Source organism: Sciurus vulgaris (genome assembly GCF_902686455.1).
Source record: "Sciurus vulgaris genome assembly, chromosome: X".
In the NCBI taxonomy this organism is placed as follows: Eukaryota; Metazoa; Chordata; class Mammalia; order Rodentia; family Sciuridae; genus Sciurus; species Sciurus vulgaris.
The window spans coordinates 78,424,967-78,448,236 of NC_136471.1; the positions used below are offsets into that span (position 1 = coordinate 78,424,967).

At 50.6% G+C, this 23,270-nt stretch overlaps 2 protein-coding genes across 2 annotated transcripts; one reads left to right on the forward strand and one right to left on the reverse strand.

Moving 5' to 3' along the window:
- Window positions 1-1,267: 1,267 nt before the first annotated feature.
- LOC306651572 (uncharacterized protein CXorf49-like) lies at window positions 1,268-4,989 on the reverse strand (the record flags this gene model as incomplete). Its single annotated transcript, XM_079124238.1, has 6 exons — window positions 1,268-1,272; window positions 1,380-1,421; window positions 2,034-2,079; window positions 2,356-2,432; window positions 2,933-3,128; window positions 3,736-4,989. 6 exons carry the CDS (start codon window positions 4,987-4,989, stop codon window positions 1,268-1,270), a joined length of 1,620 nt encoding a protein of 539 aa, XP_078980364.1.
- Window positions 4,990-5,940: 951 nt separating this feature from the next.
- Window positions 5,941-9,794, forward strand: LOC306651573 (uncharacterized protein CXorf49 homolog; the record flags this gene model as incomplete). Its single annotated transcript, XM_079124239.1, has 3 exons — window positions 5,941-7,194; window positions 9,508-9,549; window positions 9,657-9,794. 3 exons carry the CDS (start codon window positions 5,941-5,943, stop codon window positions 9,792-9,794), a joined length of 1,434 nt encoding a protein of 477 aa, XP_078980365.1.
- Between the last annotated feature and the right edge of the window lie 13,476 nt (window positions 9,795-23,270).

Sequence of the window (23,270 nt, forward strand, 5' to 3'; positions counted from 1 at the left end):
AAAATCTCCTGTGACCTCAGGAGGCAGTCTGGGAGATGGAGCTGGGACGTGCAAATACCACATCCAGGAAAATCTGTGCCATGGGGTGATCAAAGAGTAACCCGCTGGTGACCATCCATGCACATGCAGACCTACCACCCACCTCCGTCCTTTTCAAATGAGAGCTATGGAGCTGACAGCCTGGGGAAGGGCTGGCTGGATGGCAGCTAGGACTTGACATCCTGATTCCTGACCATCCAATTCCAGCTGCTGGTGGGCGGTTTTGCCCAAGATAGCAGAGAGGAGTCAGAGCAGACTCACCTTCCTACCTCCAACACACAGACAAACCCACATTTCTCCCATGCCCTATACCCTACTCTTTCTTCCTATACTCCTTATACTTTTGCTTTGCTCTGCCACCTGATGGGATGTGGTCTCTACCTCCAACCCTCTACTGAAAGGAAGAAGAGAGAACTGACAGGATTTGGCGACTGAGCTTCAAAGGTGAGGGATAAGCAGGAACTAAGGATGTTGGGTGATTTCTAGCTGAGCTGCCCCTCTGTGGTGTGCCACCAGAAAATACTGAGTCCAGAAAGATGACCGGGCCTGAGAGGGGAAAGATGAGCTCAACTGTGACCTCTGATGCCTGTTGAAATAACTCTCTAGAAAGAGGCCACCAGGGGAGGGCCATGGGAGAGTTCAAGGATACTCAGGACAGAAAAGAAGGGGGAGAAACAAAGGAATAAAGAAAGCCTGGCAGCAAAACAAAGGAATAAAGGCAGGAAGGACTAGAGCTCTGGAAGGGGCTAATTTGTTCCTCCTGAAAGGCAGGGGTTGGGGGGCAGCATTAGATGAGAATTTGTCCTCTGAGACCTCCAGAGAGAAGCTTATTAGCAGAGAGCACCAAGAGGACTGGAGAGGAAAAGGAGGAAATTCTAGTGTATCTGAGTTCAGCCCACAGAATCCAGTCCCAGGGCACCATGGTAAGCCTGAGCATAGGGCTCCTGCTCAGAGGCCAGCCTAGACTCCCCTCAGGGAGTAGCCCACCACGAAATGCCAGGGGTACTATTCTTAACCTGCTCTTCACCCTTCTCCTGGCCCCTGCAGGCCCTCACCCATCAGATAGAGGGCAGACCACAGAACATGAGATGCAATTTAATTTGAAACTGCTGTGAACTAGAGTGGGCAGGGAGCCTGGCTGTAGAAGAACCAGAGGGAACCAGCTTGGCTGCTGCTTGTGGGCTCCACCGGCATCAGCTGCTGCTCGCCTTGTACAATGATGCTGGGTTCAACCTGTCAGAGCAGAGCAGAGTCAAGGCTGCCCCTTGGCCAGAGCCTGCATGCAGCCCTCCCAGACAAGCTGGAATTGTGGGAAGGGGAACGGTAAGCATAACACTCACTTCCAAGGTCCTGGAACTTGTCAGCGAGGGAATGCATGACCACTGAAAGAGAGAGGCATAACTGAGCAATTGGACATAGGCGTACAGGGTCTTGGCCTCCTGGCCCCCCTTCCCCCATGCCCCGTGGGGAACCTCCAGCCCCTGTCCAAACAGCCCTGGGACTGACTCCTCCACACACTACTGGAAATCAACACATAAATGTCTTTTATAAGGAAACAACATGTACCAGTAAGTGCTCGAATACCGGGGCATGGCAGAACCATCCAGAAACTTGTTAAGAACAAGCAATCAAGCAAACAAACGTGGGGCAACAAACACCAAACAAGCCACACCAACCAGAGCTTGAAGGGAAAATAAAGGAGGGGTCTCTAGAGGCCCGGAGAGGAGGAGTCTTTGGGACTCAATGGCAGAGTAGGTGGAGGTCAGAAAACGCACTGCTCTTTGTGCACAGCCCCAGCAGTCAAGGCACAGAAGGCACCAGGGCCAGGGCAGCTTGGTTTCCCCCACCCCACAGGAAGGTCCCTCCCTGTGGTGCTGCCTATACCTGCAGCCCAGCCCAGCCCAGCCCAGCCCAGCCCCGCCCCGGGAACCTGCATGGAGACACTGAGGTCTGCCTCTGCCCGTGTCCCTGCCCCAGCCCAGGCTTTGTCATACCTAGTTGCTCCTTGAGGTCGTCTATTTCTTTCTGTAGCACCACACACTGACCCAGCCAACAGCAGAGAAAGAGAAACGAGGAGTAATACCCTGGCCTCCTGTCTCCCCATCCTCCCACTCCCCCCCGCCCCCACTCCTCACATCCCACACATGTTGCCCAGGGGCAACACAGGCAGGGAATCCTCAGTGGAAGGGAGGAGCCCTCTCTCCCTGGGGTGTGGAATGAGAGGGGACACCCAAGTCAGCTTAACCTGGACCCGGAGCCCCCCCCCCCCCCAATCTAGTTGGGGCCAGCATTTTTGGAGCCAGAGGAAAGCCTTACCCGGGGACAGCCCTGTGCTCCAGGTGGTTGCTGCTGCCTTTCCGGAACTGGAGTCTGCACAGGTGGATCCTGCTCACCTGAAAACAGAGCACCAACTCCAGCTCCCCAGCCTGGGTGTGAAGTGGAAAGAGCCTGGCTGGGTCTAAAGCGAGGCAGCAGCCCCCTCTGCAGGCAGCAAGTTGCACCTGCTCTCCCCCACAGCTCCGCCCCTCTCCCTGGGCCTGCCTTCCCTGCTCCCTGGTGTCAGTCCCAGCTGCCATTGTGACCCCCTAGCACTGTGGCTCTGAGTTGGACACTGGCAGAGCTGTAGTCACAGCCAGAATCTGGGAGGAGCCATGTAGCTGAACAGGACGCAAAAGCAAAGGCTGTGTTCCTCTGAAAGTCTCCTGGAGTTGGTATTTGGGGCAGCGCTACAGATCACCCCCACCACATAAACACAATGCAGGGGACCAAGTAGCCTGAGTCCAGTCCTGCCCACACCCAGCTTCCTTTGGGAGCATTGCTCGTACAGGCAGGGAAGCCTGGGAGCAAGGCTGCACTCTGACAAGTGACAGGGCCAGAAGGTTCCCTCCCTCACCCTTCTCCCCTCCACTGCTATCAAACCCACAGTACTCACCAGAGGGTGCAAGGCCTCTGGGAGTGAGGCTTCCCTGGCTCAAGTCCAAGGGCTGGGAGTTTCCTGGAAGTTGGGGGACTCTGGGGTTGGGGTCACCACTGCTAAATTCTCCACGATGCATGCACAAGCAAGGTGTCCCCGGCCTGTGTATTGGAAGCTAACACAGAAATTTCTCACTGGGTCTGGTTAGGGTGCGTGTCTGTTGAGTACAATCCTGTGTGCACAGGGACTGGAGTGAGGAGGGAACAAAGGGGGACTTCCAAGGTCCACCTTATTAGTACTGTCTACCTCACTCAGTCCCAGGCCCAGAGGTAGAGCTGAGTCAGGGAGAAGCATGGGGGACAGTGGGGAGGAGGGGCACTGTGGCAGAGAAATCCCAGACCCTCAACAAGGCAGGCTTGAGCAAGAGCTTGGAGGAAGGAATCAGGAGACAGATGGGACTAAACACCCAAGATATGCAGCTCAAACTGTAAGGGTTCACCAGACCAGGTCGGTGGCCAGCCCTGCTTTCCATCCCATCCCAGTCCCATGTCTGGGAAGGAGGCAGGAAATGCACAAAAACGTGGCCGACAGTGACTGGTACCTACCAGGTACTTTCTTGATGTCTGTCCCGACTACAGAGACCCCCAACTTGGCATCCCAAAGACAGTGGGTTCCCAAAGACAACCCCTGAGCAAGAGGCCCAAGGAGCAAGGGCAAAGAAGTGTGGTCTGGTAGAGGAGCAGAGCAGAGCAACAGGAGAAAGAGGAGGCAGGCTTACTTACTTGGGCCTTCAGGACTACATCTCTATTTGGGTCATTATCTTCACTGGTCACAGGCTGGGACTCCAGTGTCTTCTTGGCCACAGACCTCTTCCCAGTGCTGCCATGCTTGGACTGTTTGGGTCCCAAGGGCAGCAAGGAATACCTCTTGGACCTCCCAAGCAGCGGAACCCCCGAGATTGGGGGGAAGGTGGCCGGTTCCAGGGGTGTTGCCTTGAGTCTTTGCCCCCATGAAGGGAAGGCCCTGCCCAGGGTCACTCTTGAGCCACCTCCTAGGGATTTCTTCTCCTGGATGGTCTTCTTCCTAGGAGTGGCCCTGGGCAGGTCCCCTGCAGCAGCAGCGACAGCAGCAGCAGTAGCTGCTCCTGGGAAGCTGGGCCTGCTCCCTCCCTTGCTCCAGAGCACGCTTTGCATTTTCTTGGAGGAGCCAGCTTCCAGCTCTGCCGAGGCCTGCCTTTCCAGGGCTGAGGTGAGTCCTCGGGGAGCGGAGGTGGGCAGAGGGCCGGGCATGTGAAGGAAATTCCCCCTGCCACGGACACCTGTGCTTCTGGCTGGGTCTCCGGGTTCCCTGGGGCTGCTGGACCTGGCCTGGCCTCCTCCTTTGGGGCAAATGCTCACCCTCATCGGCTGTATCTCACTGGACTCATCTGAAGACTCGGAGTCGGAAGAGGGCCGCTGGCCTTCCCCGCTGCCCGTCATCCTACTTTTGGTGCCTCTCTTGGCCTTCCCCCAGGCCCGGCCCCCCTCGGGCCCACTGGGGTGGCTCAGAGGGGCGGCAGAGGCCTGCTGTGCTTCCACGCGGCTGGGGGCCAGCGCGCCTCTCGCGCTGAAGCCTGCCTCTGCGTCCACCCAAATGGCAGACAGTTCGGTGACGTTTTCCGGGGATGGGTATCTGCGGGTGCCCTGGGGCTCTGGGCCGGTCAGCTGCTGCACGATGGCTGCAGACTCCAGAGCAAGGTGGGGCACCAAGTCCAGAGCGTCCCCCTTCTGGTCAGCAGGGGAGCCAGGCCTGCCTTCACGCCCCGGTAGCACCGCCCTTCCCTCCTCGACCTGGTACCCTGGGGCCTCCAGCTCGAACTCGTAACCCTCAGGATCTGGGCAGCTGCCCTTGCCCTCCCCACTCCGTGGCAGGCCCAACTCAAGGCCCCGGCCCAGGCCTCGTAGGGCTCTGTGGCCTCCAGGACGGACCCCTGCAGGCTTCCCACCATCCTGGCCAAAACTGTCTCCCTGAACAGAAGCCTCACTAGCAGAGCTCATGTCACCAGTCCCAGAAGCCAAGCTCGAGGGAGACCATAGACCAGTTCACTGCCCGAGCAGTTAGGCCTGGGGTACACAGTCACCAACGGCAACGCGCAGGAGATCGCCTCAACCACCACCCGGCTTCGCGCGGCTTCGCGAGTCTTCGATGCCCGCCTTGCGGCCTTCTAATTGGTTCACCTCCCCACCAACCAGCTCGCATCTTGTTGGAGCCTCCCTCCGTGCACTCGCCAATAGGGACCTGGGTGCTAGCACTGTCGGGAAGTCCTTGGTGCTACTGACTTTTTTTTTCTTCTTCTTTAAAACTGGGATGGATTATCCAGCGGTACATTACCATCGAACTTAATCCCCTAACTTTTTTTTGAGAGCGAGTCTCTCTACATTGCATAGGGCCTCACTAAGCTGCCGACCTGTTCTTGAATATGTACATCCTCCTGCCTCAAAGTTATGACCCTCACTCTACAGATGGAAAATTGAAGCTCAGCATTAACGCTCTCACATGAAGGAGGCTCCCTGACGGATGTTTCAGTAAAATAAGTCCGTAAAGTGCACACCCACGATTGGACTTCACCACAAGAACTGCCGTGTCAAGAGTCAGTACAACCGGGCACAGTGGGGCAAACCTGAAATCCCAGCCACTCAGAAGTTTGAGGCAGGAGGGAAAAAAAAGTCAGTAGCACCAAGGACTTCCCGACAGTGCTAGCACCCAGGTCCCTATTGGCGAGTGCACGGAGGGAGGCTCCAACAAGATGCGAGCTGGTTGGTGGGGAGGTGAACCAATTAGAAGGCCGCAAGGCGGGCATCGAAGACTCGCGAAGCCGCGCGAAGCCGGGTGGTGGTTGAGGCGATCTCCTGCGCGTTGCCGTTGGTGACTGTGTACCCCAGGCCTAACTGCTCGGGCAGTGAACTGGTCTATGGTCTCCCTCGAGCTTGGCTTCTGGGACTGGTGACATGAGCTCTGCTAGTGAGGCTTCTGTTCAGGGAGACAGTTTTGGCCAGGATGGTGGGAAGCCTGCAGGGGTCCGTCCTGGAGGCCACAGAGCCCTACGAGGCCTGGGCCGGGGCCTTGAGTTGGGCCTGCCACGGAGTGGGGAGGGCAAGGGCAGCTGCCCAGATCCTGAGGGTTACGAGTTCGAGCTGGAGGCCCCAGGGTACCAGGTCGAGGAGGGAAGGGCGGTGCTACCGGGGCGTGAAGGCAGGCCTGGCTCCCCTGCTGACCAGAAGGGGGACGCTCTGGACTTGGTGCCCCACCTTGCTCTGGAGTCTGCAGCCATCGTGCAGCAGCTGACCGGCCCAGAGCCCCAGGGCACCCGCAGATACCCATCCCCGGAAAACGTCACCGAACTGTCTGCCATTTGGGTGGACGCAGAGGCAGGCTTCAGCGCGAGAGGCGCGCTGGCCCCCAGCCGCGTGGAAGCACAGCAGGCCTCTGCCGCCCCTCTGAGCCACCCCAGTGGGCCCGAGGGGGGCCGGGCCTGGGGGAAGGCCAAGAGAGGCACCAAAAGTAGGATGACGGGCAGCGGGGAAGGCCAGCGGCCCTCTTCCGACTCCGAGTCTTCAGATGAGTCCAGTGAGATACAGCCGATGAGGGTGAGCATTTGCCCCAAAGGAGGAGGCCAGGCCAGGTCCAGCAGCCCCAGGGAACCCGGAGACCCAGCCAGAAGCACAGGTGTCCGTGGCAGGGGGAATTTCCTTCACATGCCCGGCCCTCTGCCCACCTCCGCTCCCCGAGGACTCACCTCAGCCCTGGAAAGGCAGGCCTCGGCAGAGCTGGAAGCTGGCTCCTCCAAGAAAATGCAAAGCGTGCTCTGGAGCAAGGGAGGGAGCAGGCCCAGCTTCCCAGGAGCAGCTACTGCTGCTGCTGTCGCTGCTGCTGCAGGGGACCTGCCCAGGGCCACTCCTAGGAAGAAGACCATCCAGGAGAAGAAATCCCTAGGAGGTGGCTCAAGAGTGACCCTGGGCAGGGCCTTCCCTTCATGGGGGCAAAGACTCAAGGCAACACCCCTGGAACCGGCCACCTTCCCCCCAATCTCGGGGGTTCCGCTGCTTGGGAGGTCCAAGAGGTATTCCTTGCTGCCCTTGGGACCCAAACAGTCCAAGCATGGCAGCACTGGGAAGAGGTCTGTGGCCAAGAAGACACTGGAGTCCCAGCCTGTGACCAGTGAAGATAATGACCCAAATAGAGATGTAGTCCTGAAGGCCCAAGTAAGTAAGCCTGCCTCCTCTTTCTCCTGTTGCTCTGCTCTGCTCCTCTACCAGACCACACTTCTTTGCCCTTGCTCCTTGGGCCTCTTGCTCAGGGGTTGTCTTTGGGAACCCACTGTCTTTGGGATGCCAAGTTGGGGGTCTCTGTAGTCGGGACAGACATCAAGAAAGTACCTGGTAGGTACCAGTCACTGTCGGCCACGTTTTTGTGCATTTCCTGCCTCCTTCCCAGACATGGGACTGGGATGGGATGGAAAGCAGGGCTGGCCACCGACCTGGTCTGGTGAACCCTTACAGTTTGAGCTGCATATCTTGGGTGTTTAGTCCCATCTGTCTCCTGATTCCTTCCTCCAAGCTCTTGCTCAAGCCTGCCTTGTTGAGGGTCTGGGATTTCTCTGCCACAGTGCCCCTCCTCCCCACTGTCCCCCATGCTTCTCCCTGACTCAGCTCTACCTCTGGGCCTGGGACTGAGTGAGGTAGACAGTACTAATAAGGTGGACCTTGGAAGTCCCCCTTTGTTCCCTCCTCACTCCAGTCCCTGTGCACACAGGATTGTACTCAACAGACACGCACCCTAACCAGACCCAGTGAGAAATTTCTGTGTTAGCTTCCAATACACAGGCCGGGGACACCTTGCTTGTGCATGCATCGTGGAGAATTTAGCAGTGGTGACCCCAACCCCAGAGTCCCCCAACTTCCAGGAAACTCCCAGCCCTTGGACTTGAGCCAGGGAAGCCTCACTCCCAGAGGCCTTGCACCCTCTGGTGAGTACTGTGGGTTTGATAGCAGTGGAGGGGAGAAGGGTGAGGGAGGGAACCTTCTGGCCCTGTCACTTGTCAGAGTGCAGCCTTGCTCCCAGGCTTCCCTGCCTGTACGAGCAATGCTCCCAAAGGAAGCTGGGTGTGGGCAGGACTGGACTCAGGCTACTTGGTCCCCTGCATTGTGTTTATGTGGTGGGGGTGATCTGTAGCGCTGCCCCAAATACCAACTCCAGGAGACTTTCAGAGGAACACAGCCTTTTCTTTTGCGTCCTGTTCAGCTACATGGCTCCTCCCAGATTCTGGCTGTGACTACAGCTCTGCCAGTGTCCAACTCAGAGCCACAGTGCTAGGGGGTCACAATGGCAGCTGGGACTGACACCAGGGAGCAGGGAAGGCAGGCCCAGGGAGAGGGGCGGAGCTGTGGGGGAGAGCAGGTGCAACTTGCTGCCTGCAGAGGGGGCTGCTGCCTCGCTTTAGACCCAGCCAGGCTCTTTCCACTTCACACCCAGGCTGGGGAGCTGGAGTTGGTGCTCTGTTTTCAGGTGAGCAGGATCCACCTGTGCAGACTCCAGTTCCGGAAAGGCAGCAGCAACCACCTGGAGCACAGGGCTGTCCCCGGGTAAGGCTTTCCTCTGGCTCCAAAAATGCTGGCCCCAACTAGATTGGGGGGGGGGGGGGCTCCGGGTCCAGGTTAAGCTGACTTGGGTGTCCCCTCTCATTCCACACCCCAGGGAGAGAGGGCTCCTCCCTTCCACTGAGGATTCCCTGCCTGTGTTGCCCCTGGGCAACATGTGTGGGATGTGAGGAGTGGGGGCGGGGGGAGTGGGAGGATGGGGAGACAGGAGGCCAGGGTATTACTCCTCGTTTCTCTTTCTCTGCTGTTGGCTGGGTCAGTGTGTGGTGCTACAGAAAGAAATAGACGACCTCAAGGAGCAACTAGGTATGACAAAGCCTGGGCTGGGGCAGGGACACGGGCAGAGGCAGACCTCAGTGTCTCCATGCAGGTTCCCGGGGCGGGGCTGGGCGGGGCTGGGCTGGGCTGGGCTGCAGGTATAGGCAGCACCACAGGGAGGGACCTTCCTGTGGGGTGGGGGAAACCAAGCTGCCCTGGCCCTGGTGCCTTCTGTGCCTTGACTGCTGGGGCTGTGCACAAAGAGCAGTGCGTTTTCTGACCTCCACCTACTCTGCCATTGAGTCCCAAAGACTCCTCCTCTCCGGGCCTCTAGAGACCCCTCCTTTATTTTCCCTTCAAGCTCTGGTTGGTGTGGCTTGTTTGGTGTTTGTTGCCCCACGTTTGTTTGCTTGATTGCTTGTTCTTAACAAGTTTCTGGATGGTTCTGCCATGCCCCGGTATTCGAGCACTTACTGGTACATGTTGTTTCCTTATAAAAGACATTTATGTGTTGATTTCCAGTAGTGTGTGGAGGAGTCAGTCCCAGGGCTGTTTGGACAGGGGCTGGAGGTTCCCCACGGGGCATGGGGGAAGGGGGGCCAGGAGGCCAAGACCCTGTACGCCTATGTCCAATTGCTCAGTTATGCCTCTCTCTTTCAGTGGTCATGCATTCCCTCGCTGACAAGTTCCAGGACCTTGGAAGTGAGTGTTATGCTTACCGTTCCCCTTCCCACAATTCCAGCTTGTCTGGGAGGGCTGCATGCAGGCTCTGGCCAAGGGGCAGCCTTGACTCTGCTCTGCTCTGACAGGTTGAACCCAGCATCATTGTACAAGGCGAGCAGCAGCTGATGCCGGTGGAGCCCACAAGCAGCAGCCAAGCTGGTTCCCTCTGGTTCTTCTACAGCCAGGCTCCCTGCCCACTCCAGTTCACAGCATTTTCAAATTAAAGTACCTCTCCTGTTCTGTGGTCTGCCCACTCTCTGATGGGTGAGGGCCTGCAGGGGCCAGGAGAAGGGTGAAGAGCTGGTTAAGAACAGTACCCCTGGCATTTTGTGGTGGGCCTCTCCCTGAAGGGCGTCTGGGCTGGCCTTTGAGCAAGAGCCCAGTGCTCAGGCTTACCATGGTGCCCTGGGACTGGATTCTGTGGGCTGAACTCAGATACACTAGAATTTCCTCCTTTTCCTCTCCAGTCCTCTTGGTGCTCTCTGCTAATAAGCTTCTCTCTGGAGGTCTCAGAGGACAAATTCTCATCTAATGCTGCCCCCCAACCCCTGCCTTTCAGGAGGAACAAATTAGCCCCTTCCAGAGCTCTAGTCCTTCCTGCCTTTATTCCTTTGTTTTGCTGCCAGGCTTTCTTTATTCCTTTGTTTCTCCCCCTTCTTTTCTGTCCTGAGTATCCTTGAACTCTCCCATGGCCCTCCCCTGGTGGCCTCTTTCTAGAGAGTTATTTCAACAGGCACGAGAGGGCACAGTTGAGCTCATCTTTCCCCTCTCAGGCCCGGTCATCTTTCTGGACTCAGTATTTTCTGGTGGCACACCACAGAGGGGCAGCTCAGCTAGAAATCACCCAACATCCTTAGTTCCTGCTTATCCCTCACCTTTGAAGCTCAGTCGCCAAATCCTGTCAGTTCTCTCTTCTTCCTTTCAGTAGAGGGTTGGAGGTAGAGACCACATCCCATCAGGTGGCAGAGCAAAGCAAAAGTATAAGGAGTATAGGAAGAAAGAGTAGGGTATAGGGCATGGGAGAAAATGTGGGTTTGTCTGTGTGTTGGAGGTAGGAAGGTGAGTCTGCTCTGACTCCTCTCTGCTATCTTGGGCAAAACCGCCCACCAGCAGCTGGAATTGGATGGTCAGGAATCAGGATGTCAAGTCCTAGCTGCCATCCAGCCAGCCCTTCCCCAGGCTGTCAGCTCCATAGCTCTCATTTGAAAAGGACGGAGGTGGGTGGTAGGTCTGCATGTGCATGGATGGTCACCAGCGGGTTACTCTTTGATCACCCCCATGGCACAGATTTTCCTGGATGTGGTATTTGCACGTCCCAGCTCCATCTCCCAGACTGCCTCCTGAGGTCACAGGAGATTTTGTCTGAGCTCTGTGTTCTTATGTCACCCTCACTAATGGACTGTTCCCTGCTTCACCCAGGGCCCAGGCTGGGTGTGCCTGAGACTCGGGGACAGATTCCTATTCCCGAGAGCCAGGGCGTTTAATGGACAGCACTGACCAATGAAGATACAGCGTTGAAGGTGTGCATACACGCACGTGTGTCTGTCAGAGTGTGTGCTTGTGAATCAAATGAACCAGAGATGATCTCCCTGGACAGAGGATAATCTGACTCTGTGAATAGAGGGAGTAGGGATGGAGCCTTCAATCCGCAGGGGATCAAATGCACCAGAGCAAGGTTGGCATCTACCTTTTAGGGAGGGGCGTTGTTCAAGTCCTAAAATGTAGGAGGACATGGGGTGGGGTGAAGTGTAAGTCACCAAACCCAGCTATGGGGTCAGTGCTGTCAAAATGTCAGGAGTCTCTGGCAGAGGCTCTTGATCCTCCTCTGGGATGAATATCGTGTCTCAAAAGTCCTGTGTTGCCAGCAGAATGATTAGCAGGCTGGCTACCTCAGAGTGGCTGGTTCTCACCTCATCTTGAAGCAGGGTGCTCCCGTGGGAGATGGCCACGCCCTGAGCTAACCGATGCCTGGGCAGAATTGGCACAGGAAGGATGGCAGGTAGGGGAGAGGGACTGCTTGTGGAGAGCGGGTCATGCTTGGGACCACCCTTCCGTGTATTCTCATTCTGTGTCCCTTCTGGGCCCTGCGGGATGGGCTCAGGGAGACAGATTGTCACACAAGTGGTAGGGCAATCAGTCCTCAGAGCCAGAAAGGATGGGCGGCGGGGACTTAACACCATCCACTTGAAACCTCCACCTGAACAGGGGGGCTGGGTTCCTCAGGCTGTGACTGAGACCTTGACCTAAGTTGCTGTTTCATGGAGAGGTTACACAACAAGCTGACGTCTGCCTGAAGAAGCTGGGCAGAGACTTTGGCTGGGGGTTTCTGCCACCTGAGACATCTAGGCTGGTTCTGACTGGGGTGAATTCCGGTACTGGGCACTGTCCTTGGAGGCAAGGGGCCATCTTCACAAGGGGAGCAGCATATTGACCGAGCCTTGCCAGGGCACTAGCTCAACCCTTGGTGACAGGCTTCACCAGTCTCGCTTCTTCTGAGCACAGGTTCTCTCCTGTTCCGTATTCACACCAGCTGCACTACCATAATGTTGCTGTAATGAGTACACCACCCCACTGGTGAGTGTCAGGGCTAAACCTTCCATAATAAGTGGCAGATTCCAAGGCTCGCATTAGAAAATTCCATCAGGCCCAAATGGAAAGGAGGTCGCATCCCTTCCCTCATTCAGTGTGCGCTTCCCACCTTGCCCTCAAGCCTCCCCTGCCAGCCAGGAAGACTGGGTGCTGGCCTGGAGAGCTCTTGTCCCAGTCCTGCCTCTTTGTGCTGCTTCCCACAGTGTGGGCTCTGGAGGTTGGCTGAACCCGGTGCCTGTGCTTGATGCAGCTGCACCTTGGAGCCCTGAGACAAATTGCATGTGGGTCAGGTGCCCAGGCTCCTGCTTGTTCATTTCCAAACAAGAGCTTTCACCCTGAGGGCACAAAAGATGGTCTCCCTGTCAGACTCCAGTTAGGGCAGAAAGGGTGTCAGCCAGCCAGTCAGCTAATGAGAGGCAACCACAGTGGCCATTCCCGGGTATGTGGAGGTCTAGCAGGCTGCGTCCTGGGGAGTGAGGTGACAATCACAGCATCAGAGTTGTCATGGTGAGTCACAGCCACGATTCCAGTCCTGGACGAACTTGGGCAACTTCGTGCCTGCGTGTCCTCAATCTCTGAGCGCTACTATCCTCGTACATAGTTCCTCACCATCCATTTCCTATTAGGATGACGGCAGCACCAGTGTCTGCCAGGTTTGGCTGTGCACGTTGTGGCCTCCAGGGTGGTCATGTGGACCATTCCTGCAGGGATCCAGAGTGCACTGCGTGCTTGACGACAGTACGAACTGCGCCCCAGCAGTTGGGCAGGCGGGAAATGCCTGGTAGTCACCACTCGGAGGAAGAATCACAGATTTGGCAGCCTTGGGACCCTCCTGGGTGCCCCACCTCAAGCACATCCCCCTCCCTAGAGCTCCAGGGTCACCTAACATTTACAGCTCCCTTGATGATTCCAAGAATCACTTATTTCTGCTTAAAGGAAACAAAACATTGCTCTTCAAGAAAACCCCTCACCGAGATACAAAAATTAAATTAGATCAAGTTACATGTAAAATTACAAGTTCAGGAAACACAAACCTACAGTTTGGCAAGTAATTATAAAGAGATGAAGCCAGGTAAACACTGCTGTGCTGTGGAAACTGTACATTGTACCTTCAGATGTCCCATTTGAGTCCCTTTCTGGGAAGGGAGCCAAATGCAAATGGCTCCATCCTGTATGATCCCATTTGTATGACTTGGAAAAGGCAGGAATAATGGATCGGCGGTTGCCCGAACGTGGGGGTTGAGTGAGGCAATGAACTGCCACACGGCATGTAGGAATGTGGGGGTGATGGAAATGCTGTAGAGATTGTGATGGTGCTTCCATAATGGTATGCATTCAAAGAAAGCGTAGATCTGTATGTCAATTGTATCTCTATATTCCTGACTTTGTAGAAACACGGTGAACGTTGCTTCTCAAATGGATATTGAAATTTAGTAATTCGTTTAAATATGAGGATCGTGTTCTCTCCTTTAATGTGATAATGCGCTGAATTATATTACTTTACATTATTAAGTAAATAAAAATTTTTCTTGGATAAATACAATTTAATCATGCCATATGATTCTCTGTTTTCCCATTTATATCCTGTAGTTTTAGGATTCTGTCTGCTAACATTCCGTTTCTGTTTCTGTTTTTTGTTTTTTCCTTCTATGTAATGAGTGTGTCATTGACTTGGGGTATTCCTGTCTCCAACCCTTTGTGTTCGGGTTCGTTATGGATGTTTTATTCCTACCTCATCGGATGAGGTGGGGAGTGTCCCTCCTTTCCAGTCTCCTACAGGAATTTGTGTCAAAGTTAAGATATTTATTCCTGGAATATTTTTAGAATTGAGTGGGTAGGTGTGGCTTTTTTTAAATTTTTAAGCATTCTGGAATTTTGGTGTTGCTTTGGATAGGCCACTTGCCCGGCACACATGAGGCCCTGGGCTCAACCCCCAGCACTGAAAAAGACAACACATCACCAACAACAACAACCCAAAACGTTTGACTCCTGATGTATTTCTTTCACTGGGTATGGTTTGTTCTTTCTTGCATCAGTTTTGGCAAGTCACCTTTTCTAGAAATTTGCAATCTCCTACATTACTGCATTAATTGGAATAAACAGTCCATATCTTTCTTCTTTACACCAGAGTTTTCTTTTTAAAATTTCTGTCTGACAGAGGAATTGCAAGGAAAGGGCAAGGAGCATCCATGTATCCCTCAACTGGATTTACCAGTTATTAACATTTTATTCCAATTGCTCCAACTTTCCCACCATCACAATTTTTGTGTGTTTTTAATGTGCCTTTTAAATCACTTCGCTGCATCATTAAGTTACTTGGAAGTATTGTGATACATCATCTCTAACATCTTTAGCATTTATCTCCTAAATAAGCAGTCTCCCACAGATCCTGAGTGTAATTATCACACTAAGAATGTTTAACATTGAGCCAAGACAGTTTTCTACTATATGACCACATGAAACATTTGCTGCTTGTCTCAATAATATCCTTCATAGCTGCTTTGTGAAACACCTCTTTGTAATCACAGATCATGCATTACACTTAGTTGCCAAGTCTTTTAACATCCTTTGTCAATTATTATTTTAAATTGTGTTTTCTTTTTTAATTAACGTAATATTTGTACATAGTAATGTGGTATTGTGATATTGCAATATATGAACGCTGTGTACTGATCAAATCAGGTGATTAGGACTTCTATTTCTGTGTTATTTCTTTTTGTTTAGAGCCTTTGAGCTTCTCTCTGCTAGCTCTTCATAAGAGATAGGTTACTTTGAATATAGACATTCTACCGTGCCTTATGACATTAGAATATCTTCCTCCTCTATGTGCTTTGGTGTCTTTTATCTCTCTATCCCTCCTCCCACTAACCTTCCTCGCCTCTCTTAATTACTGTTCTCTCTTCTGCATTGAGATCCACTTTTTTAGTTTCTTCATAGGAGAGAGAACTCGTGGTATTTGTCTTCCTGTGTCTCACTTATGTCGATTACTGTCGTCCAGTTCCATCCATTTTGCCATAAGTGAGAGGATTTTATTCGTTTTATGAATGAACAGTATTCTGTGGGGTGTGTGTGTGTGTGTGTGTGTGTGTGTATCACACTTTTCTTTATTTGTTCACCTGTCGGTGGACAACTAGATTGCTTGCATATGTCAGCTATTATGGATGGTGCTGCAATAAGCATTGGAATGCAGGTATCTCCATGATATGCTAATTGTATTTCCTTTTGGATATATACCCAGGAGAGGGTTCGCTGGATAATATGATGGATTCGTTTTTAGTTTTTGAAGGAACTTCAGTACAGTTCTCCATAATGGCTGTGCTGGTTTACATTCCCATCAGTAGTGTATGAGCGTTCCTTTTCCACCACATCCTCGCCAGCATGTGTTATCCTCAGTCTTTTTGATAATGTCCATTCTCACTGGGCTGAGGTGGTATCTCACTGTGGTTCTGATTTGCATTTCCCTTATTATTAGTGATGTGGAGCATTTTTTCATATACCTGTTGGCCGATCATGTGTCTCCTTTTGCACAATGACTTCTTAGGCCTGTTGGCCATATTTCAGTTTGGTTATTTTTGTTGTTGCTCATTGAGTTTTCTTGAATTCCTTGTATATTCCAGGTATCAGCCCCAAGGTGTCATCTCATCAGATGAACGGTTTGAAAAAATTTTCTCCCTCTCTGAAGGTTGTCTCTTCACTCTGTGGATTGCTTCCTTTACTGTGCAGGAACGTTTTAGTTTCACGTAATTCCATTTGTCTAGCTTTGCTTTACTTTTTGGTGCTTTGGGGATCGTATCCAGAAAAAATCATTGTGTGTACCAGTGTCTTGAAGTATTTCCCCTATGTTTTCTCCTAGAAGTTTCAGAGTTTCAGGTCTCATGTTAAAGTCTTTGATCCATTTTGTGTTGGGTTTTGTACAGGATGAGAGACAGAGATCAAGAATCAGTCATCTGCATGTGGATATCCAGTTTTCTTGGCACCATTTACAGAAGAAGCTGTTTATTCTCTAATGTATGTTTTTTGTTGAGAGTCAGTTGGCTGCATATGTGTGGATTTATTTCTGGGATCTCTATTCTGTTCCATTGGTTTGTGTGTTGAGTTTGATGCTGGAAACATGCTGGCTGCCTTGGTGAATACACTCATGTAATGTGTCTTCAGGTCAAGTAGTGTGACAAGGCATCACACTTGTGATTGTTCTTTTTGCTCAGTATTGCTTTGGCTATTCAGAGTCTTTTATGATTCCATGTGAAGTTTAGGATTATTTTCTCTGTTTCTTTGAAGAGTGTCACTGGTATTTTGATGAGGATTGCACTGAAACTGCAAATCACTTTGGGAAATATGGACAATTTTTTTGAGGCACAGTCTCTCTATGTTGCCCAAGTTGGCCTCAAATTCACTATCCTCCTGCCTCATCCTTCTGAATACCTAGGGCCACAGGTGCACCTCTCTGTTCGTGGCTCACTACAAACATTTTAACAATACTAATTCTTCTAATCCAGGAACATGGGAGGTCTTCTGAGTTTTTGTGTGTTCTTCAATGTGCGAATTCAGTTCCTTCCATGATTTTTTTTCTCAGCTAATTTGTATTTAGTATATAATAACGCTCCTGAGGTCAGGCACCTGTAATCCCAGTGACTCAGGAGGCTGAGGCAGGAGGATTGCAAGTTAAAAGCCAGCTTCAGCAATTTAGGGAGACCCTAAGCAGCTTAATGAGACCCTGTCTCAAAATAAAAAAAAATAAAAAGGGCTTGGGATGTGGCTCAATGGTGAAACACCCCTGAGTTCAATCCCTTGCACCAAAGAAAGAAAAAAAAAATGCTACTGAGGCAGGCAAGGTGGCTGAATAGAGATAACTAGCACTCACCTGCTCCTCCACAAAGAACCAAGGCAATAGGTGTACAGGTGCATGTTGAGGGAAGTGACCATGGGAGGACACTGGAATTCAACAGTGGAGAAATTAAAACCTCGTAAAATGGAGAGACCTGGGACAGCAGTATAGCAAGAGAAACCAAATATCCCATCAGCTGCCTGCTGGCTCCAGGGCTGTGTGTGTGGGGGGGTGTCCCATTGCAAGGGTACAGGTGAAAGAGAGAGGCGCAGCAAACTGCATCATTACAAGTACTGAGGATCCCAGCTATTGGCAAGTTTCATGGCCCTGGCCCTTGCAGGCCTGCAGCCTGAAGGGATAAGAGGTCTGCATAGTAGTCTGGCTTTGGAAAAGGAATTAGCATCATCTCTCAGTGAACCCCCAGGCTACTGTAGCCAGGAGCCATGTTGAAAGGGGAACTATTGTCTGGAGTTAGACTGCTTTAAGGGTCAGAGTCCCATGCATATTCCCATCTCTGGAACCCATCTTCTGGTAGAAGATGGAACTCTGAGTTTCCACTGCTCCCCTACCCACAGAGGATGCTGGAGCAGATTTGAGCAACTGAGCTGTGGTGGACCTGGCCACAGCCCCACACCTGAGTTGCACAGCCTAAGAAAGTCCAGAGAGAAACTTTGCCCACTGGCACCATCTGCGTTCCAAACTCACCCTCCCTCCTGCAAGCCTCTGAGCAGAGGGGAGTTTTACCCAGCTCCAGCCATAACCCACACCCACTAGGTCCTCGGTGGGTGCTACAGATGAAAGAAACAGAGGGGGAGAAAAAAGCCCCCAGCCATCACCTTGTCATCAGAGTGCTCAACCTAAGGGAGGAAACTTTGCCCAGCTGTGCCAGCTGCATTCTGCTCTCCCTCTCTTAACGCGAGCCCCTCAGCTGAGAGGAAATTTTCCCAGCTTCAGATCAAAGCCTGATGGGCACTACTACTGAAAGAAAAGGGACAGAAAAGCCCTTGGCTGTCATTCCATAATATCTGATGTGTCGGGGGCGGCGGCGGCGGGGCGGGGGGGGCGAGATCCTGTGCCTGGACAGGCACGCCCAGAAGCTACAGAAAGGAAAAACACAACATTTCCTGCTTCCACACCTATGCAGGTCCCCTGCATCAGTCATCCCCTTCACCTTATCTGATCACACACAGCTGACAAATCTTGGTGTGGATGTCACATTCCTGGCCCCCACCTCTCCCCATGAAGCACCTGGACTGGCAACAGTGTCTAACCAGAGGACTCCTCACCACAACTGGAGCAACCAGTACCAGAGTCCCATTCAAGTAACACAGTCATTATCAAGAGTGTCTGAGGAAACTCCCATCACCCAAAAGGAGCCACACTCCCACTCTAGGAGTAACCACACAGGGTACACCCTCTGCCGTCTACACCATACCTCCCTACACTGATAGATTGTCCCCACTCTTCCACAACCTGCAGAGACACTGGGTTTCTCCAACTCCATACGGAATGAACTGTGCCCGGACTCACTCACTCACTAATCACAGCCAAAGAAGCTACCGGGGAGTATGCTACCTCAGTCGGCTGGAAATAAACTCAGCGTTGCAGAACCAATTCACACCCCAAACCGCTTCTTTAGGAGAAAGCAGCTTATTCTGAAGGCCTTCCCATAATAGTAGTAGAGATACCCATTTCACCAGTTGTGCCAATCTCAACATAGGAACAGAAGAAATATGAGGGGGGGGGGAAGCCAAGGTAATATGATAGCTCCTGAAGTTCATAACTCTCTAGTAAATGACTCCAAAGATATCAAAGTGGATGAAATCCCTGACCAAGAATGATAAAGAATGATCTTTCAAAAGAGAAGACAAGTTTAGTGATATTCAAGAGAATACAAACTGTTAATGAACTTAGACAATTCAGGATATGAATGAAAACTTCAGTAAAGAAATAAAGACATTTGACTGAAAAATCAGAAATCTTGGAAATAAAGAGCCATATAAGTGAGATAAAGGGCTCAATTGAAAGATTCAAGATGGGTGTGGTGGCACATTCCTGGAATCCCTGCTACTTGGAAGGCCGAGGCAGGAGGATCACAAGTTCAAAACCGTGTGTTCAATTCCCAGAACTGTGAAAATAAAGGAAAAGGAAAAAGAATTGAGAAAAGGAATAAAGCCTCAAAACCAAGCAGAATAAAGCATATCAGAGCTTGAAGACGGGTCTTCTGAAATACCACCTACAGAAGTAAAAATAAGAAAGAAAGACCAATTAAAAACATCAAATTCCACCTCAATGGTCTACCCGAAGTAGGAGACATAGAGGTAAGGACATAGAAAACCTATTCAATGGAATAGTAGCAGAAATCTCCCCTAATATTTGGAAAGATGTGGACATCCAAGTAGAGGTGGGCTACAGAACCCCCAGTAGAAATGACCAGAGATGATCCTCACCACAACATATGGTCAAACTGTCAAAATGCAGGACAAAGGAAGAATTAAGAATTTTAAAATCTGCAAGAGAAATGCTCCAAGACCCATTTAAGAACAACCCCATTAGGCTAACAGCAAACTTCTCAGCAGAAATCCTGTAAGTTGGGAGGGCATGGAATGATGTATCTCAAGTTCTCAAAGAAAACTGTCAACCAAGATTACTATGCACAGCAAGGCTATCACTGAGAATCAAAAGATAATTCAAGGCCTTCCTTGATAAGCAAAGGCTAAGGGAGTTCATGACCACCAGATCAACCTTACCAAAGATGCTCAAAGGAGTCCTGTGGGGGCCTCTCTGCCACATCCCACGTGGATGAGAAAAGGGTTAACTGCCAGAGGATGGTGTTGACTGTTTTTCAATCTATTACCCAAAAACTTCTCTACTCAACAAACACACAAGGGCCAATACTCTTTTTAAATGAGAGGGGGCATAACGGGTCTGGCCATACCAGCTCTGGCTTCTAACAACAACAACCTGGAGTCGCCAAACTCTTTTTTAATTTATAATACACAGGTAAAGCGGGGGGGGGGGTGGGGCAAGACCAGGAGGAGCTTCTTCTGAGATGGACAGGATAGGGTGGAGTTAGGGGAGTCATTCTCTTAGGAGAAATATTCCCAAAGGAGACAGGGAACCACTCCCACACAGCGCCACATGCTTCCTGGCAACCTGGGACAGACCTTCGTGGCTGTTGGTTCCTGGAAGCCAGGCCTCTGTGTCCCATGGGTCAACCTAGTCTGATTCTGCTAAATATGAATGGCTTCCCACAGAGTCCTACACCAGAAGCAGAAGAAAGATAGCTGCTAGCATGAGAGCATGTGAAAGTATAAATATCACTAGAAGAGTAGATACACAAATGAGAAATTGAAAAGAATCAAACATTATAAACACACTACAATGTCAAATCACAAAGGTGAATAACAGGAAGAACCAAACAGAGAATATTCAACACAACTAGAAGCAAAATCAATGAAATGGAAGGTGCAAGTCTATATCTTTTGTTAAAACTCTGAATGTAAGTCGTCTTAATTCTCCAGTTTAAAAAAAAAAAAGGCTGGCCGAATGTATTAAAACACAGGCCCAACAATATCCTGCCTACAAGAAACTCACCTCGAAAGTAAGGACACACACAGACTGAAAGTGAAAGGATGGACAATGATATTCCAAGCTAACAGAATCCAAAACCAAGCAGGGATAGCTATGCCTATATCTGACAAAATGGACTTTAAGACCAAAACAGTGAGAAGAGAAAAAGCAGGTCATCATATAATGATCAAGGGATTCAGTTCATCATGAAGATCATGTACGACCACAAAAATGGGAAGTTATACCCCATGTATATGCAATATGTCAAAATACATTCTACGGACATGTATAACTAAGGAGAACAAATTTTAAAAAAATAAAAAGAAGATATATAACAATTATAAATCCATATGCATCTAATAATGCAGAACCCCGTTTTATAAAACAAATACTATTGGACCTAAAGGGAGAGGTAGGCTCCAATGCAATAGATGGGGATTTCAGTACCCCACTCTCACAATGGATAGATAATCCAGACAAAAATCAATAAAGAAATATCAGACTTCAACTATGCTATAGATCAAAGATTCCGTCCAAGAGCTGCAATATATACGCATTCATCAGAGCAAGGAACTTCCTCTAGATGAGACCACACATTAGGTCACAAAACGAGTCTTAAGTAATTAAAGAAACTGAAATCATATCCTGTACCTTTTCTGATCACAATGAAATACAACTAGAAATCAAGAACAGAGCAGCTATAGAAATCACACAAAGACATGGAGTTTGAACAACATACTTTTGAACAAACAGTGAGTCATTGAGGAAGTCAGAAGGAAATTGTTAAACTCCCTTGAAACAAATGAAAATGGAAAGACAACTCACATGGTTTGGATATGAGCTGTCCTCCAGAAGCTCACATGTGGGACAATGCAAGGAGGTTCAGAGGAGAAATGATTGAGTTGTGAGTCTTAACCTAATCAGTGAATTAATCCCTGATGGGTTTAACTGAATGGTAACTGAGGGCAGGTGGTGTGCGGCTTGAGGAAGTGCTTAACTGGGGGTGTGGCCATGGGGTATATATTTTGTATCTGGAGAGTGGAGTCTCTGCTTCTTGATCAACATGTAAGCTGCTTTCCTCCGCCGTACTCGTCCACCCTGATGCTCAGCCTCACCTCGAGCCCCAAAGAATGGAGCCAGCCTTCTGTGGACTAAGACCACTGAAACCGTGAGCCCTCAAATAAACTGTTTCTCCTAAAATTCTTCTGGTCAGATCCTTTAGTCACAGCAGAGAAAAAGCTGACTAAAACAACAACATACCGAAACATGCAGCAAAAGCAGTACTGAGAGAATTTTATAGCAGTGAGAGCCTACATTAAAAGGGCAGAAAGACTTAAAATATAACAGCCTAATGGTGCATCTCAAGGTCTTATAAAATCAAGCACAAACCATACCAAAATATTTAGACAGAAAAAAATAATACAGATCAGAGCATAATCATATGGCATAGGGCCCAAAAGAACAACATAAATGATAAATGACACAAAGAGGTATTTATTTGAAAAGAGAAACAAAATTAACAAAGCCTTAGCTAGACCAATGTGAGAGAAGACTCAGATAAACAAAATTAGAGATGAAAAAGGAGACATTAAAGCCGGAAATTTGAAGGATTATAGGGGATGATTTTGAAAAACTGTATGCTGCTGAAATGACTCACTCTGAAGAGGACACCAGAAGAGAGCCATGGGAGAGATCAAGGACGCTCTGGGCAGAAAAGTAGGGTGAGAAGGTAGAAGCAAGGTATCTGCTTCCTTTCCAAAAAAAAAAAAAAAAAAAGAAAGAAAAGGCAGGAGGGACTGGTGCTCTGGAAGGGGCTTATTTTTACTTGAAGAAGGAAGGAGAGAAGGCAATAACGGGTCCTTATGTGACCCTCAGAGAGAAGAATGTCACCAGAGAGCACCAAGAGGGCAGGTGGGGAAAGGGAGGAAATGCTGGTGTGGCTGGACCCAGCCCACACAGAACCCAGGGGACCATGGTAAGCCTGAGAACAGGGCTCCTGCTCAGAAGCTGACCCAGACTCGCCTCAGGGAGAGGCCCACCACAGAATGCCAGGGATATTGTTCCACGATGTGCTCCGAAAGGGGGCAGCTACTCATACTTCTCCTGTCCCCACCCAAGCACCCACACCTCAGAGAAAGTGCACAAGATCATGAGAGGCACTTTATTTTGAAACTTCTGTGAACTGGGGTGGGCAAGCCCAAAAGTGGGGGCAGAGAAGCAGCCCTGGCTGAAGAAGAAACAGAGGGAACCAGCTTGGCTGCTGCTCCTGGGCACCACAGGTACCAGTAGCTAGGCTCAGCTTGTAGAAAGATGCTTTGTGCCACCTGACAAGCAGAGCAGAGTCAGACCACAGCCTTCCCAGATAGCCAGGACTGTGGGAAAGGGGTGTGAGGAGCCACACACTCACTTCAAAGGTCCTAGAACTTGTCATCAAGGAACGGCATGGCCACTGAAAGAGAGAGACAAAACTGAGCACTTGAGAAATATGGGCCACAGGGCAGTGTGGCAGCAACACAGAAATGATTTAAATCAAACAAGCATGTAAACAAACACAGGACAACAAACACATTAAAGAAACTACAGAAACCAGCCCTTAAAGGAAAAATGAAGGTGGCATCTGTGAAGGTCCTCAGTAAAGGGGACATCTGGGACTCAATGTGGAGCTCATGGAGTTCACACGGTGCACCGCTCTTTGTACACAGCCGCAATAGTC